The 15,373-nt window shown below is 31.5% G+C and overlaps 4 protein-coding genes across 12 annotated transcripts in view; 2 read left to right on the top strand and 2 right to left on the bottom strand.

Moving 5' to 3' along the window:
- LOC117163115 (protein qui-1) overlaps positions 1–4,456 on the bottom strand; it is a 48,307-nt gene extending 43,851 nt beyond the window's left edge. For 3 of the 9 annotated variants that reach the window (XM_033345126.2, XM_076625291.1, XM_076625284.1), the window contains exon 1: positions 4,364–4,456. The gene's annotated coding sequence lies outside the window, so the exon portion shown is untranslated. Of the gene's footprint in view, positions 1–1,519; positions 1,687–2,101; positions 2,247–4,363 lie in introns of those variants that run through there. The other 6 variants (XM_076625288.1, XM_076625289.1, XM_076625285.1 and 3 more) reach the window with 6 other exon arrangements.
- Positions 4,457–5,668: 1,212 nt separating this feature from the next.
- vimar (visceral mesodermal armadillo-repeats) lies at positions 5,669–9,931 on the bottom strand. Its single transcript, XM_033345127.2, has 10 exons — positions 9,800–9,931; positions 9,206–9,334; positions 8,763–8,996; positions 8,197–8,363; positions 7,789–8,020; positions 7,558–7,704; positions 7,085–7,480; positions 6,833–6,965; positions 6,456–6,721; positions 5,669–6,359 (listed from the first exon to the last, which is right to left on the bottom strand). The coding sequence occupies exons 1-10, from the start codon at positions 9,807–9,809 to the stop codon at positions 6,238–6,240; spliced, it is 1,836 nt and encodes a 611-aa protein (XP_033201018.1). The 5' UTR covers positions 9,810–9,931; the 3' UTR covers positions 5,669–6,237.
- A 382-nt stretch (positions 9,932–10,313) lies between these two features.
- LOC117163121 (transmembrane protein 242) lies at positions 10,314–11,913 on the top strand. Its single transcript, XM_033345133.2, has 2 exons — positions 10,314–10,701; positions 11,050–11,913. Exons 1-2 carry the CDS (start codon positions 10,659–10,661, stop codon positions 11,424–11,426), a joined length of 420 nt encoding a protein of 139 aa, XP_033201024.1. The 5' UTR covers positions 10,314–10,658; the 3' UTR covers positions 11,427–11,913.
- Positions 11,914–13,091: 1,178 nt separating this feature from the next.
- LOC117163120 (uncharacterized) lies at positions 13,092–14,627 on the top strand. The gene is made up of 2 exons (XM_033345131.2): positions 13,092–13,329; positions 13,848–14,627. The coding sequence occupies exons 1-2, from the start codon at positions 13,191–13,193 to the stop codon at positions 14,534–14,536; spliced, it is 828 nt and encodes a 275-aa protein (XP_033201022.1). The 5' UTR covers positions 13,092–13,190; the 3' UTR covers positions 14,537–14,627.
- Positions 14,628–15,373: the final 746 nt, after the last annotated feature.

The raw sequence follows: 15,373 nt of genomic DNA, 5'->3' as shown, positions 1-15,373 counted from the left end.
CATAATCTCAAAGAATTATTCCGCAAATTGTTCCTCGAACTTAATAATCGAGGCAAGTAGCTCGATACTTTTGTACAGAGGATAAGAAAACGTATCGAAATATGGGGTTCCATTAAAAAATATATCGGTGACTCTAAAATCGTCATGGAGAAATGACCTTGAGAAAGACATTCTTCCCACCGATACATGTACCACTCGAAATGGTTTAACTTTGTCCTGAGCAGTTTTCTCGCACGATAATAATATCTATAATTGTGTGAGACATTTTTTCACGATACTACAGCTTTTTAGGTAGCCTCTTGCAACGTACTAAAGTTTGAACAATAGAAAGGAAGAACGATATTGATATCGTGCAAACTGCTCGCTATTACCAAATGTTCTTTTCATTAGCCCGTACCATCTTCTCTCTAACTAATGTATTGTTCGCGAGGTATACAGTAGATACAGAGAACTATTGTTAAAGGGGAGCACGATGCAGCGTGAACGTCTAGAACGAACGTCTAGAACGTGATAAATGTCTTCTCAGTCTTCGAGCTTGAGGAAAAGCACTTCACCGCTTCATTACCTCGGCTAACGCCGCCCTCGTCCTTAGAACTGTCTTAAGACAGAACAGTTTGAAACGAGTTTATGGCACGTCGATTTTACTGTCAACGAAAGTTGGACGGCTGGATTACGGGGTTGACAGCGTGTTATACATAGTTTGGAATAATCTCGAGTTCCCAGTGACGAGCAGCCACCTTTAATGAAAGTCGTACAACACGGTTATCATCGTAGGATGGATATTTGAAAATGCTCGAGGAAGAGAAATATCATCGAAGAAGGCAGTTACTTTCGTTACAGGCAACTCTTAAAATTCTTCAATGCGTTGTTGGCAGAGAGTTTAAGATACGTGGCATGACTGATTGAAGAACAGACTGTGCACAAAAGCAACTCGATCGGCAATGTCAAAGGAGGATGGTGAGGGAATGCCAAATTCGTACTTCTTTGCACACCTGAAACTCTAATATAACATTGTTCTGTAAGTACGATATCATCTGTGGTAAATGTAATGGGGAAGTTGTAGAAAATGTAAGTGAAATACTTAAAATTCATTGCGTCTTGTTTTAAGAGTAAATTATAGTACAATTAGAGACGTATTTCATGGAATATTGGCATTGTAATACTTTACCCTAATTTATCGAATTTTATCGTTAACAATTTCAGCAACACGCTTCTACACGCTATATAAATATCGACTTTTGTTTATAAAATAGCACTTGCATTTCTGTTTGAAGTTAAAAAGTTTTAATTCGCTTTTTACTACTTCGCCGCCACATTTGCCATAACTGTTTGCACTTTCACGATACTCTAAGATATTTACATGGTGTCTTATTAGAATTTTAGATGCTCGAAGAGATACAAATTTGGCACATTTTTATTGCCCTCGATTTTCTGCAAAACGAAACGTCAAACAAACAAATTCTTATTTTGTATTTCAATTTATTATTCTAAGGTAATAATATTGTTTTAAGGTCGTTACCCTGTAAGAAGTTTTCTGGAGAGATGTTTCTAGCGTGTTTGTTTCGGACGCGGCTGACCATAAACTATCCAATTTCACTGATGCTCTCCCGCCGCTCTTTCGCGCTTCCTCGTTTCTGACGTTGTTGCCATACGAATGGATCACGTTATACGTCGACGTAACGTTTTCTGCGTGCATCGGAGATAGTTGTAAAATTGTTTCGATCGAAAGTTCAAAGCAATGAGGAAAGTTTAAAAGCTCACGCAAATTCATCCTAAACTGCGTTTGTAACGTTCTCGAATTACACGGCGGTTAATCGAACAATTGCTCGAGCAGGGAATTTACCTTTATAATTCGAAAATAAAGTTTCTCGTTTCTCCCTCCAATTCTCTGCCAATACAATTTTCCAAACTGTAGCGCAGTCGCAAACACACGAGTATTTAGAAAATACAGGATGTTCTAAAATTGTAACGAAATTGTAAAATCGAATATTTGCTTGTACTGTGCCATTTATGAAACTTGGATATTTCGTGGTTCATATAGCGACGATTATCGTCCGCGAGACTCTAAGCTATAAATCACCAACTGACAAATTGTGATTACCTTGTGGAGTGAATCTCATTACTGGTAAAGGAGATATGCCTTGAATGAGATCCATTACGCAATGCATTGATTCTGAAATAACCTATTAATCAAACGAACTAATGAAAACCGCCGTTACTAGGCAAACCGATGTGAAACTCTATTCATGTCCATTAATAAATTAAAAACGCCAAACAAGTTAATTCGTTGGTACTTTTCTTCTCCCTGTACCGAGTGCCATCTACCGAGTTTCTTCGTGCATTATATAAGATAGACATATTAAATAATGAAATTTTCGCTGATACTTATTCGAAGCAGATCGATTAACTAAAGGAGGAAACAAGACGGGAAATTTCTATGAAAATAAATACTGAGTCAAAAAAAGAAGGGAAAACGAAAAAATACAAGAAAAAAATTAGATAAAATAGTTGGTATAGAACGTATTAAAGATAGGATAGAATCGAAACCATAAAATCTGCGCATACATAGAACAGACACATAGAACATAAATCTCGTGGAATTTCCACTATACCATCGTATCGATAGAAAGTATATTGAACAATAAATCTTGCATCATATTTGTATGCCTTTATGACCTTAATAAAATAAATATTGTCTGCCAATATTGACAACAATGATACATACACACACATATATTATAAGTAATTTTTTATAATACACATATATTATCAAAAATATGATTACTAATAGTAATATTATACTGACTTAATATTATATAATACTAAATTAATAATTATTATAAAAAATGCATGTAATATATATTGCATACATTTTTTTATTTGTAATATATATATATTCCATATATTTTTTATAATCTAGCGAATAAATTCGAACTTGTAATTACTATAATAGAAAAGTTAATTATACTGTTGTTTAATAAAAAAGATGCGTTTGTGTATGGTGTAAAGTAGCGACGACAAGTATGTCTTGCTCCTTTTTCAAAAACAGCTTGAAGAGACAAACAAGAGGGAACAAAATTTAAAAATAATCGCGTGTAACATTCTAAACAACTTGTATTTACATTACCACCGGTGTGTAACTTCAAAAATACAATAATATAATGTATAATGTAAAAATACAATAATACTGTACATATGTATAAGAGATAATAGATAATAAATTTAGATATAATGATTAATAATTAAAAAATAATTTGAAATATTAATAGATAGAACGATAGCTATCAAAAAGCACCAGGTTAAAATACTACCTTCTAATAGATTGTAATATAAAGTTGATTACTCTGCATAATACTCGTCATTATACATTATTATTTGGTCACAGAGAATTACTATATACAAAAGAGAAGCTATTGGAAGCGTAAGACATTTTTATACTTTGCACGAACCTGAAACTTACCTTTTTGCTAAAATAGCCCACATTAATAAGCAAATTAGTTCTATATATGTATTAAAATCAATAAGAAAGATATAGAAGCCAAACCCATTAAGTATGAATATTACGCCGAAAAAAAACGCAAAGATTTCCCTCCCAAAAAAATTCTTAAGTTTAATAACTTCTCGTCAAAATTTTCTCGAACTACAAATTTCCAATCTCAATTATAGTAAAAATTCATTGTGTTGGAACTAATATCGAAGGATTATCTAAAAAATCTTCTATTAACATTATACAATGTGAAATTTAATAACATAACATAGAACATTAGAAAAAAATACTTAAAAACCGTCTGTTCGCAAGATTAAGTAAAACATATCTCCCAGAATAACAGAGATTCTACGCAATTCAAATATTCTAATATTCAACGTATTAAGCAGCTAATATCTCCAAAGTTGATCGCGTAATTAAAAGGAAAAACTCAAAGAAGATCCTACTTAAATCTTAGATAAGACCGCGAGGGAGAACCGTTGAGACGATGCAACTTACGACGAAAAAACCTAAGCGCCACCTGTCCATCGATAGGTGATAATTATTTTTTTAATTCGTCGCGGGGAAGAAACAATCATCGTGTCGGTAATACCGCCGATTATCTTCTTCCTATCGATCGGTAAGGACGAGTCAAAATGGCGGTGGGGGGTGTTTATTGAGCCAAGAGGGCCTCAAAAAAAAGAGCAATCCTGAATTCCTCAACATAACAATCGCACGCAGCATCCTTATCCCGCCAAAGTTTCGACATTTTATTACAGTTTGGAAACTGTAAACGTGAATGATGAAAAGAAAAATTAGAGAATGCACGTTAAGAGCGTGTAGCGAAGCGGCTACAGGACGAATCGGAAATCTGAAAGAGAATGAAAAGGCGCTTACCGGTATTGTTGTCCGGGATAGAACGAAAAGAACCAGCCCTCACTGTGGCCGCCGCACCACTACTGACAACGAAAGCTTAAGCACCGCACGACCAAAGTGATAGGTCGACGCGCACGCGTCCTGCGAACGTTCACCTGGGAACAGGTTGATAAAGCACCATCTACTGGGGGGTTGATGGAGCAAAACTTTACCGCTTTATCATTCCTTAACACTAAGAAAGTTTGCAATCCATTTACCGTGCCCGTGCAAGAGCATAACTAATAGTAACTAGTAGAAACTTTCTACTACATAACAGATAGCAAGGCCTGTGTAAAAATTTAAGAATGCTTACAAGAAATCAAATTCGTTAGGTAAACATGCCGGAGACGGTCATGACAACACACATACAAGTCACACCTAACTCTGAATCGAAATATACCTGATCGCGTTGTTCATCTTTTACAAAAATAATAAAAGGTGTCCATACAGATTTAACAACGATATTTATATAAAGAATTCATGATCGAAATGTGCCAAAATATAAAAGTTACTTCGATTTCTACTGTAAATATAATAAAAACTGAATGAACCTATGTTGTTCACTGTTAATAAACTATATATATAGTTATTTATAATTTAATCATATCGCGTATTAATTGGATACCTATCACACGTGAATTAATTAAAAAAGAATATAAACATATATATATTTACGTCTATCTTCGTTAAAATAAATCAAACCTTACCAAACGTTTCGCATTAAATGTTGAATTGTCATCGTTGCTTGCCACATTATACGTCTCTCCCCTTTCAAAGTCATCTTCGTAATCAACCAATAATCTACATAAAAAATACCCAAAACTTTAGAATAAATGTATAAAACTCAGTCAATTGTATCAAAATAAAGCAATAATTACACCCAAATTCTAGCGATATAAATTTCGCTATAGAACTTTTACTACATAAGAATGTATTGTTTACACAAATCTGATAAATATTAATGGAAAACCATGGAATAATAACAGGAACACTACGTCACGTCAAATGAAATCACGCACGTCAAAGGACGATACATCTTGACACCGTTTTTCAACAGTATAATTACTTCCCGCGCCAAAACTTCAGCTAGCTGATTCCTGATTGGCTAGAGCAGAACAATTCCTCATTCGTTCGAAGCCGCGCGCAAAATTGAAATATTGTATGGCGGGAAATTTGTATCGGTCAACAAACTATAATAATTTCAGATCAGATAAATATAATTGCATATAGAAGAAATATGTTTAACAAATCAGTAAAGGTTATAATAAAGTATATAGTTATCAGAAATTGTGGTCTGTAGATTTATTATTAATTAATCACATAAAATATATTGTTTGGTCAATTTCTTAAAACTATGTACATCGATATATACGTTTGAAAACTTGTAGTATTTCTTTTCTTCTTTCTTTCTTTCTAACAAGAAAATTATCACATTTAAGTTAAATAAGAAATAATCCACGTGTACCAAACAATTAATAATATTTATGTTAGTTATTTTATAAACTAGCTGATATACTAATGAATATTTTTCACATTACAACTAATAGCAAAGTTAATTTTTTAAAATAATTTAAGACTAACTTCCCATATTACACATATATGATTGTTATTGTTACTTTTCACAATTTTTGGTTGCTCACGCACACGCACATACACTCACATACATAATAAAAATTTTGACATCTTATAATTTTTCAACATTAAATATAAATTGGGAATTGATCTATATGCTCATAAACTGCATACGTTATATTGGCATCGCTTTAATCATTAAACAGGAACAAAAAACATATTTTTTATGTTTGTATCATATATATGATTGTACGTTTTCAATATCCCTTTCTTTAATTACTTAATTACACAATTTTATCGCAAATTTTTTTCAATTTTTCATTAAGTTTTGGTTCTTCTTTGATTAGATTTATTCCTTGACATAATGTTATCAATTCAGTTTTTCCCAGATGTTCTCTTAAGGCATCTGAAATTTAAATTTAAGAGAAACCTTAGCAAAATTTCATCAGTTCTTCGCGTCTTCAATTATATGATTAAATTTCATATTGTATTTCAATAATACCTAAATTAAGAATATTTTCTATTAGACTTAAAACATTATGCAAAATTGGTACTTCCAAACTGTTTAAAGTAGTAAAAAGTGTGCAAAGTTTTTCTCCTATATCAGCCTCAAGAAGAAGATTTTCACATTCGATCAGGGAAGTTGTAGTCAATATCATCAAGCTAATTAAAGCTTCATTTAGCATTAAAACGTGTGGTGTCGTTAACATTTTGACTAGGTGCTTCACAGCTCCATGTTCCATTACTAGAAGTGCTATTTCTCTATTTCTAATGATGAAAAACATAAATATCAATAATTATACATACATATAATATATATAAACTTTATGTATAAGATATGTAAATTTTACAAATATGTATTTATTAAACCTAATCGACCTGCTATTATTAATTAGCCAAGCGATTAAACGATTTGCTTCGCCTTGAACTCCAGGATGTTCCTCGACTTCGCACCAATTAACAACTTTCTTTATTAAACCATCCCTTTTTCCTAATTCTATGGCAGCCTCACCTGTAATAATAAGTAAACTGCCTATTCTTTGCATTTTTTACTTATCTGTTAATTTTATCAAAATATATATTTTTTCTATGTATTTAAAAAAATGTTCATGAGAACTACTGTTAACATACTTTGGCCATCAATAACAATCCTTAAAGTGCCCAGTAGCTTAAATACAACTGGATAAGATGAAACATTCAGCATAGAATACAAAATGTTTATTAACCCATCTTTTAATATTACAGGTTTATTATCCGCGGGAATAACAAGATTTCTCAAAGCGCTGAGTAGTGCATGTTGAAATCTTATATCAGCTATATCTGTATTATTTTTCTGTAGCAGTTTCAGAAGGTTGCAATGAACACCTTGCGTAACCATGAGTTTGCAATGGGCATCGGTACGCGCAAAATTGCCCATTGCTAAGACGGCTGTAATTTGTAAATCTTTATCTTCGCTTTCGAGCCATTCAATTAGCTTTTTATATGCAACACCATTACTTTCATCATATAGATAATTCATACTGTCATCTAAAATATTACGTTACACATAATATACTTATAAAGTACAGTTAAAGTACCTATTACTTCCCTTTTGGTTAACATACCTCCAGTTAATATAAGAACAATTAAGTTGCAAGCGATCTTCAACACAGATCTTGTTTCTTCATCTGTACAGTATGGACTATGTTTTTCCAATAACTTTAACAGTAACTCACAAACACCTGCTTTAGCAAGGATCAATTTGGCATTCTCTAAAATATCAATATGAATTAATACTAGTCAACATTTTACATTATTATTATAAATAACTAAATTAAACGTATATAAAATGATACCATCTTCTGCTTGTCCATGAAGAAGTTCTAAACACATTTCAGAAAGTTCTGATGATGTATCAGTGGATAAGATATTTATTAAAATTTTCATAACCCTTTCATCTAAAAATATTATGTTAGCATCATTCAGTATTCCTAGTATCAAAAGAGAATGCATTGCAGCCTCTCCACCTGTAATTCCATCGATTTCCAGAATACTGCAGATAATTGGCACTACTTCTTGTTTCAGTGCCTAAGAAGAAAATAAAGAAAGATTAGTATTTAAATAAAATTATTCTAAATGAAAATTTTATATTCTATATAATATACAGAGAGCATGTAAGGTAAACTGTTTGACAATTATACTAATACAGCTACAATCGTGAAACGATATAGCAAACAAGAGAAATATTAATAAAAATATTATACCTCTGTATGAAGAGACGGTCGGTCAATAAGAAAGTTTAGCAAAAGTCCTGCAGCAACATTGCGAAGAAATGGTGCACCTTCTACATTTTCCAACGTAATACTTTTCTCCAATACTGCCAAAATTGATATCAACCCATTTTTGTCCTCAACAAACTTTTTACCATTTTCTATAATAATTTTGTCAATATTATTATAATAATATCCATATAGTCTTAGATTTCATGCAAAATAATGATATTATAATATTAATTTACAAATTAGTTTATTAATATACAAATTAATTATTTGTTAATAGTACCTATAACATGTTTTTCCTTTTGTATAGATTTAATTTTGATAAATTGATCTTGTAAGTTGCTATAAGTTTAATTTCTGGAACTTTATTTTTTATGAGAATCATTTTAATGATACTTCATGCAGTTAAAAATGTATATTCAATAGAAATTAATCAAAAGATAGAAACCATTCGTGTTACTACTATTAGTGATATATTATAATAATGATGGTTTTAATGTTAACTACATACATGAACAAAATTTGGATCATTAGGGATTAAAGCTCCCTACCATTCTCGTAACAAATATTTCCCAAGGCTCTGGAAGTCTGTGTCAATACATCAACGCGATCCTCTTTTAATAGATCTATTAATGCATTTACTAGATCTGTGGTAGTGCATTTTTCTCTTCCCCTTTCACTTTTAGCAATCTCAGCAATTGCTTTAGCAGTCTTTGCAATAATTTCTTTAGATTCATGACGCAATAAGGTTAGGAAAACATCATCTATTGTAAATTCAGTAGCTTCTAAAAACAAATAAAATTTGTCTGTTATTAGAAGTATAAATTATAGACTAAAATATCAAAGTTGATAGCATTTCTCATGAATTTATAATAATAGTTTGAAACAAAAGTAATAAATATTATATTTTGTAACAATTAGTAATTCTTATATATATTTTCCAAATATTAATTTAAGTCTAAACTGAAACTGGAAGTCAAAAAACAGCTAATACCTCCAATTGAAGTTTTGCTAACATTCACAATAGAATCTAACACTTGAATAATATCTTCAATTTCTTTCTCAGATTTTACAACGAATCGCAGTTCTTCAACTAATTTATCAATATTGTCCTTCAATTCACCTAAAAAAATGATGAACATATAGTAATATAATTCATAAACATATAATCAATACAAATCATATATATTAAATACATAAAATACATATTAGACAGCTCCAAATTTATATAAGTATTTTATTTAATATATTACAGACATAATATATAGAAATAATGTCAAGTATACAAGGAAAAAATGTATTTCTTTGGATGTTTAATTTACAACATTTTATCTTTAAATTATAACGCTATAATTATAATACAGATAGTTTATATTTTCTTGAAGTTGTAGACACTACAGAATATATAAAATCAATTTAACATTAATTTCATAAAAGCACTTTAAAAAAAAACAATTTAAGCAGTCAACAAAATAACTTGTCAATAAGGTTTGACATGAAATATTTCTCTAACTTGAAATTATTGCTAAAAATAGACGGAAATTTATCACCGATTATACGATATATAACATAGTTTTTATTACACTACCTTCCATCATATTTTTCCTATTTTAATTTCGAATTTTGTACAAATGGAACTTTTTTGTAATGTAAGTAGCAATTTACTTAATGAGAAGGAAACATCTTTTTAAAGAAACTTCCATAAATTGTGAATCATTAGATAAGAAAGTGACATTTTTCTATAGGGTAGCAACTAAAGGAATCTTAATGCAATTTCACATGCTACCAATAAGTGATATTGTGATATTGAATAATCATATAGAAAAAGAGGATTAGTTTCAAATAATATAAATTTAAATTGATATTGTATTGAAATATTTGCGTCTGAAGTGTGTATATGTATGTAATATTTATGTTCAATCTACAGGTGACAAAATGAAACGATCCAAATTTTTTCGGCTCCTAGGCAGAACTTTTTGTCTTCTAAGGCCTTAAGTTTAAAACGTAAGGAATTATTTAAGATTAGTTTTATCTAAATATTCCTTCTGATTTTTAGTTATAAGCAAGTTTTAAAAATCGTTCAATCCATGAACTATGGACAACGAAATACTATACCACCAATTACGTGCTGTTAGTGCAAAGCGCTCCAAGAAACTAGCTAGACCTTTCAGATAAAATTAAACTTAATTAATTCTTTAGGTTCTAAATTTTCATTTATATATTTTGCATTTTATGCAATAGCAATACATTTATTTAATGCAAAATATATTTATGTCTATTAAAAATTATAATTTATGCAGTAACCGGTAAAGAAACAACTTTGTGCCGGTTCTGCATCTTGTTTTATTTGTGTTTCCTTTGAAATTTTGTGAAAAACCTTTTTAATTCTACTATTTCAATATTATGATATGTTACAACAATAAATAGAAAGTGATATAAAAATAATCATGTCAGAGACAGTACCAAAGAAGAAGAAAGATAAATTATATGGTATGTATTTAAATTTAGATTGTTTGATAATTCAAATATTAATACTTCTTTAGTTAAAGTGATTCGTGATCCACATTTAAATACAATTTAAAAGTATTATTTTTTTATATTCTTTCATTTTATATTATTTTAAGGTTATTAGATATGTATGAAAAGTACAAAATTTATATTAACCTTTTACAATTTAACGAAATAGTATAGAATAAATTTATGTTTAGTTCGCTGGTAATAAATTCAAACATAGATCAATTTCAAATTTATACAATTTTACATTTCCATGTGATAAAGTTTGAAATATAATACATAACCTAGTTTTATTTTTACCAATTTTATCAATTTATGTTTCAGAAACATTGTTCCTGGCTGGAGTAGCAGGAATATCTGTTATGGCTGGTTTTTTCAATGCTTTATCATCAGTTAAAAAAAAAGATAGTAAAAATTTTGATATTGGTTTTATGGGAGGGAAAGGTCTTCCTGAGTCCGGAGCAGCACTTGCTACAAGAGCTTTATTATGGGGTTCTGCTTGGGCAGTTGGTGGTTGTGGTATACTTTTTTATGGTATTTGGAAGCTTTCTGGAGCTTCAACTGCCGAAGAATTTCGATTAAAAGTTGGAAATATTTTACCAAAAATACCAAAAAATGATCCTCCTCAGAGTAGAACTGAATTTGAAAACCTTACAGATTTACTGAGATATGTCTCTGAAGAATGGGATAAAGAAAAATAGTCTTACTTATATATAAATTCGACAAGATTCTAGGTTTAAAGTATTTTTTACAGCTTTACAGATCTAAGAAATATTTTTAATCTGAAGTCTGTAAAGATCTAAGAAATACTAAAAACCAAAAATCACAAAAGTAATTATTTGACATTAAGTCATAAAAGGGTAGTTTTAAATGTGTACAGTAAAATAAATGAGGAATTTTATATTGCTGGTTTGTCATATAATAACTGATATTTATAAAGTAATATTTCATTTTGTGTTTGTGTATATATAGTGTATATATATATATATATATATTTGTACATTATTAATATACAATCCTAAAAGTTTGATCATATTAAATTTTCTTCAAGGAATATAAAATATTATTTTAATTGTAGTTCTTTTAAAAGACAAATAGTTAAACATATGTTTGTTCGTAAGAGTAAGCTATTATGTTTAATAACTATGTTAGTATATCTGTGTAAAATAAATGTCTTTTAATTACGCATTCGTTCATTTATAAAATTTGCAATTTTATTTTAAATAATAAGTTTTGTTTAGATTAATAAAATGATATACAATTAATTTTTCACACTGATTAGATATATGATAATATCGTTTTTGTGTACCATAATTTCGTAAGGTCAAAAAAGGACCACAAGTAATCTTAAACGAAATAACACGAAGTTCTCTCATGAAATTTTTAAATCACGCGTTTTAAAACCTTTGAATCTTGATATATCCCGAATATTTACAAATATTTTATTAACCGATCGTACTTTGGATTAATAGAAGAATTGAACATTATTTTATCAAAACAGTTACTTCAAATTTTATAAAATCATTTGTTTATGTGCGAAAAAACAAGATTATAGCCTTATTGCAAGATTATTGCTAATATAGATAGTCATTGCCTAAATGAAGATTGGCTAGACCCTGAATATGTTATGCCATGATTGTGATACAAAGATAGTGGTATGTAGTTAGATTATAGTAGGCAACATAAATTTTGCTGTTCTTTTATGGGTAATAGAATGACCTTTAAAATTGATAGTTTTAACACATAATTCTCATAGGAAGTATAATAGTTCCTACGAAGTCATTAAAAGGTTAGTATGTTATGTAAAATGGCTAGAAAAATCTTTATTAAAGAAAAATTCAACTCGGACCTCAGCGTTTTCGAATGAAAGTTTTGTATGTATAGAAGTATATTATATCGGTATTTTTGATGCCCAACATGCCGTATATCTATTATATCCTAAGTTGCGACGAAATTGCGCCAAAGTTGCCGCACTATCCCTTTTTAAATGGCCTGTTGGTATGCGTACGAAGAAAGTACAGACAACAAAGAAATTTATTCGTGGAGAGAGAATCTCAAGCATGCGCGGAGCGTAGGGATCTCGAGTTTCAGCGTGCTTTACTTTTGAGGGATATTGTCGCGCTACAAATACCTTAATATTGCAGTTAATTTTATCAGATATCAGACTTTTAATGTATATATAAAATATAAATCATATGCAACTGAATTTCGGTAACTGGAAGCTCTGTACTAACTGAATCGCATATTAATTGATGTACAGCTAACAGTGGTGAGATATTGTTGTCGTCTGAACAATCAACCAACGCGGCAATACATAAACGAAGCACGTTCTACGGTCGCGTGCAATGCGACAACGTCGCATTCACGACCGTGGTCGTATTTGTCGGTTGCGCTATTGCGCTGTATGAGATTCAGACGATTCAGACCAGTTTGTTCTTTGTCGCATCGCACGCACGACGTCTAGCATGCATACTTTCGCACAGTTATTGATTTCTGAAGTGCAAAAAAGGCCTGTTTTATGGAATAGATGGGATGAAAACTACAAAAACCGAGTGTTAGTGGACAAGGAATGGGAAAATGTGGCAGTAGTATTAAAAAAAGACAGTAAGTTGTCTAAATGTACTTATCTGATTGTTTGAAAATTTTAAAAATATGTTTGCTTCTTTATGTACATAATATCGTTAAAAAAGTATGTAAGTAGACGATTTTCCTCTCATCCCCAACGCTGCTACCAACGGTTTTTCCGTAATTTGATAATTCACTTAATACCAAATAATTTCTCTTTATATCATTGTAATTCGAAGTATTGTTTAATACTGTGTAATACTAATCGCACTGTCAACATTGGTTCCTATGGCTTCAAAGGCTCATACAGACGGGTCGTGCAAGACGGAGGACATCGCGCTCTCCCATACTTCTTCCGGAAGTGCGACGGGAAAAAGACGAGTAGTTACTTCTGATTCTGGCCACTCGCCACTCATTCGACTCGTCTGTAGAAGCCTCTAGAAGCTGTGCCCAAATGGCAAGACATATTTCAATAGCAATGGCTGAAACAGCACTTTGTCATATTCCAAACGAAGAGGTAATTTGTCTGAAATGGACAAAAGGGTATTTTATTTCAGAAGTGGAAGCCAAGTCGAAATGGCGAAATTTAAGGGACCAGTTCCAAAGAGAACTGAAAAAAGTGAAGAAGCTCCGTTCTGGAGAGTCTGCTAGTATATCTGTGAGCGATTACAAAGGGAAGTGGGTGTTTTTCGAAATGCTCTTTTTTTTAAAAGACACTATGGTGCTAACAAAAATGACGAGCAATTTCGACAATGTACCCAGCACGGATACATTGAATTCCGAAACGGACACGAACTCTGAAGATTTGGGGCAAGAAGTTGCGGATACAACGGAAGCGTCTGAAAGGATAACGCCACCGCGTCATCTCGAGACTTTCGATACTCATAGCTCTAGATTTGAAGAATCCCCCGAAATACCACGTCTCCATAATACGTCAATCTACCACCATTCGAGAGGAAGAAAAAGAACATTATCTGACTTTGGAAGAGATATGTTAGAGATGGAAAAGAAAAAACTTCCGGCATTCGTCGAACACGGCCTATGCGAGAGACACGAGCAAGATGACGAAGACATGCATTTTGCAAAGTCGCTGGTACCGTCCCTCAGACGATTAGATCCTATCCGAAAATTAATAATTAGGAATAAAATTCAAAGTTTGTTAATTAAGGAGTTAATTCATGAAAATTCGAGTTTATCAAGTGATTCGCAGGCTGGGACATCTACCGGCGATCCTTTGACACTGTAATGTGTATAATAGTATTACAATGCGTATAATTAGTTATGAAATAACATAAAGAAATATTTTATAATTCTATTAAATTTTATACGATTTTAAATATGTATTCAGCTTTGTCCTATATATTCCCCAATAACTTATTTATAAGCACAGTTAAAACCACACAAGCTTTGTTGATTATTCTGTATCAACAAGATCACGAACATATAACTGAATGAGATGAAAAATAAGGGATAAACAAGGGATTTCAACCCTTTTTACCGTTTTTGAAATGCGACACCCCAAGTTTTATTGTGCGACCCTCTCGAACACGATTATATATACTAATCGCGCTCTCGAGTGTTCGAGATCTGGTTAATGTTTAGCGCCTGTTATAAAACGGTTGCTAGACCCGAACGTCGTTTATACGTACTTTGAGCAAGACCATACGAGCGTTGAAACGAGGTCCGCTGTATGACATTCGTTGTAGAAACATATTATCGTCGTACATTGAAGCCCCTTCACTAGGAACATGCGTCATTTCGATATACGGTAATATGTACATATTTCTACAACGGACATCACGCAACAGATGTCGTTCCAATGGTCATATGGTCTCGGCTTTACCGATACCGATTCCCATTTATATTAAGGCGAAAATAAGAAAGAAGCAAGACGAGCTTACGAAAGAATTTAGAAACGCACATCGGCACGGTTCTTCTACACTGAAGCAGAAGATCGAGAAACCAGCCTGTCTGAAATTAGGAATAGAATTGACAACGAAGTCGAAGATGAATGGCAATAGGAACGGAACGCAGTACAAGCGAGACAACTGGACAAGAAGGTTTATCAAGGTCGCATACTTCT

This window comes from Bombus vancouverensis, chromosome 16, assembly GCF_051014615.1.
Source record: "Bombus vancouverensis nearcticus chromosome 16, iyBomVanc1_principal, whole genome shotgun sequence".
Taxonomy (NCBI): Eukaryota; Metazoa; Arthropoda; class Insecta; order Hymenoptera; family Apidae; genus Bombus; species Bombus vancouverensis.
The sequence above is the reverse complement of the archived record's forward strand: the minus strand, read 5'-3'. Positions and strand labels throughout refer to the sequence as shown.

Bases quoted from the DNA above. Each gene is read 5' to 3' on its own strand.
- vimar (XM_033345127.2), bottom strand. The intron at 8,997-9,205 runs GTATTAGCTGTT...ATTTGTTTTTAG, and splicing joins TAGCAAAACTTCAATTGGAG to AAGCTACTGAATTTACAATA. The intron at 8,021-8,196 runs GTATAATATTTT...TTTTCTTCTTAG, and splicing joins GACCGTCTCTTCATACAGAG to GCACTGAAACAAGAAGTAGT.
- LOC117163121 (XM_033345133.2), top strand. From the start codon at position 10,659: ATGTCAGAGACAGTACCAAAGAAGAAGAAAGATAAATTATATG. The intron at 10,702-11,049 runs GTATGTATTTAA...TTTATGTTTCAG, and splicing joins GAAGAAAGATAAATTATATG to AAACATTGTTCCTGGCTGGA.
- LOC117163120 (XM_033345131.2), top strand. From the start codon at position 13,191: ATGCATACTTTCGCACAGTTATTGATTTCTGAAGTGCAAAAAAGGCCT. The intron at 13,330-13,847 runs GTAAGTTGTCTA...ATTTTATTTCAG, and splicing joins AGTAGTATTAAAAAAAGACA to AAGTGGAAGCCAAGTCGAAA.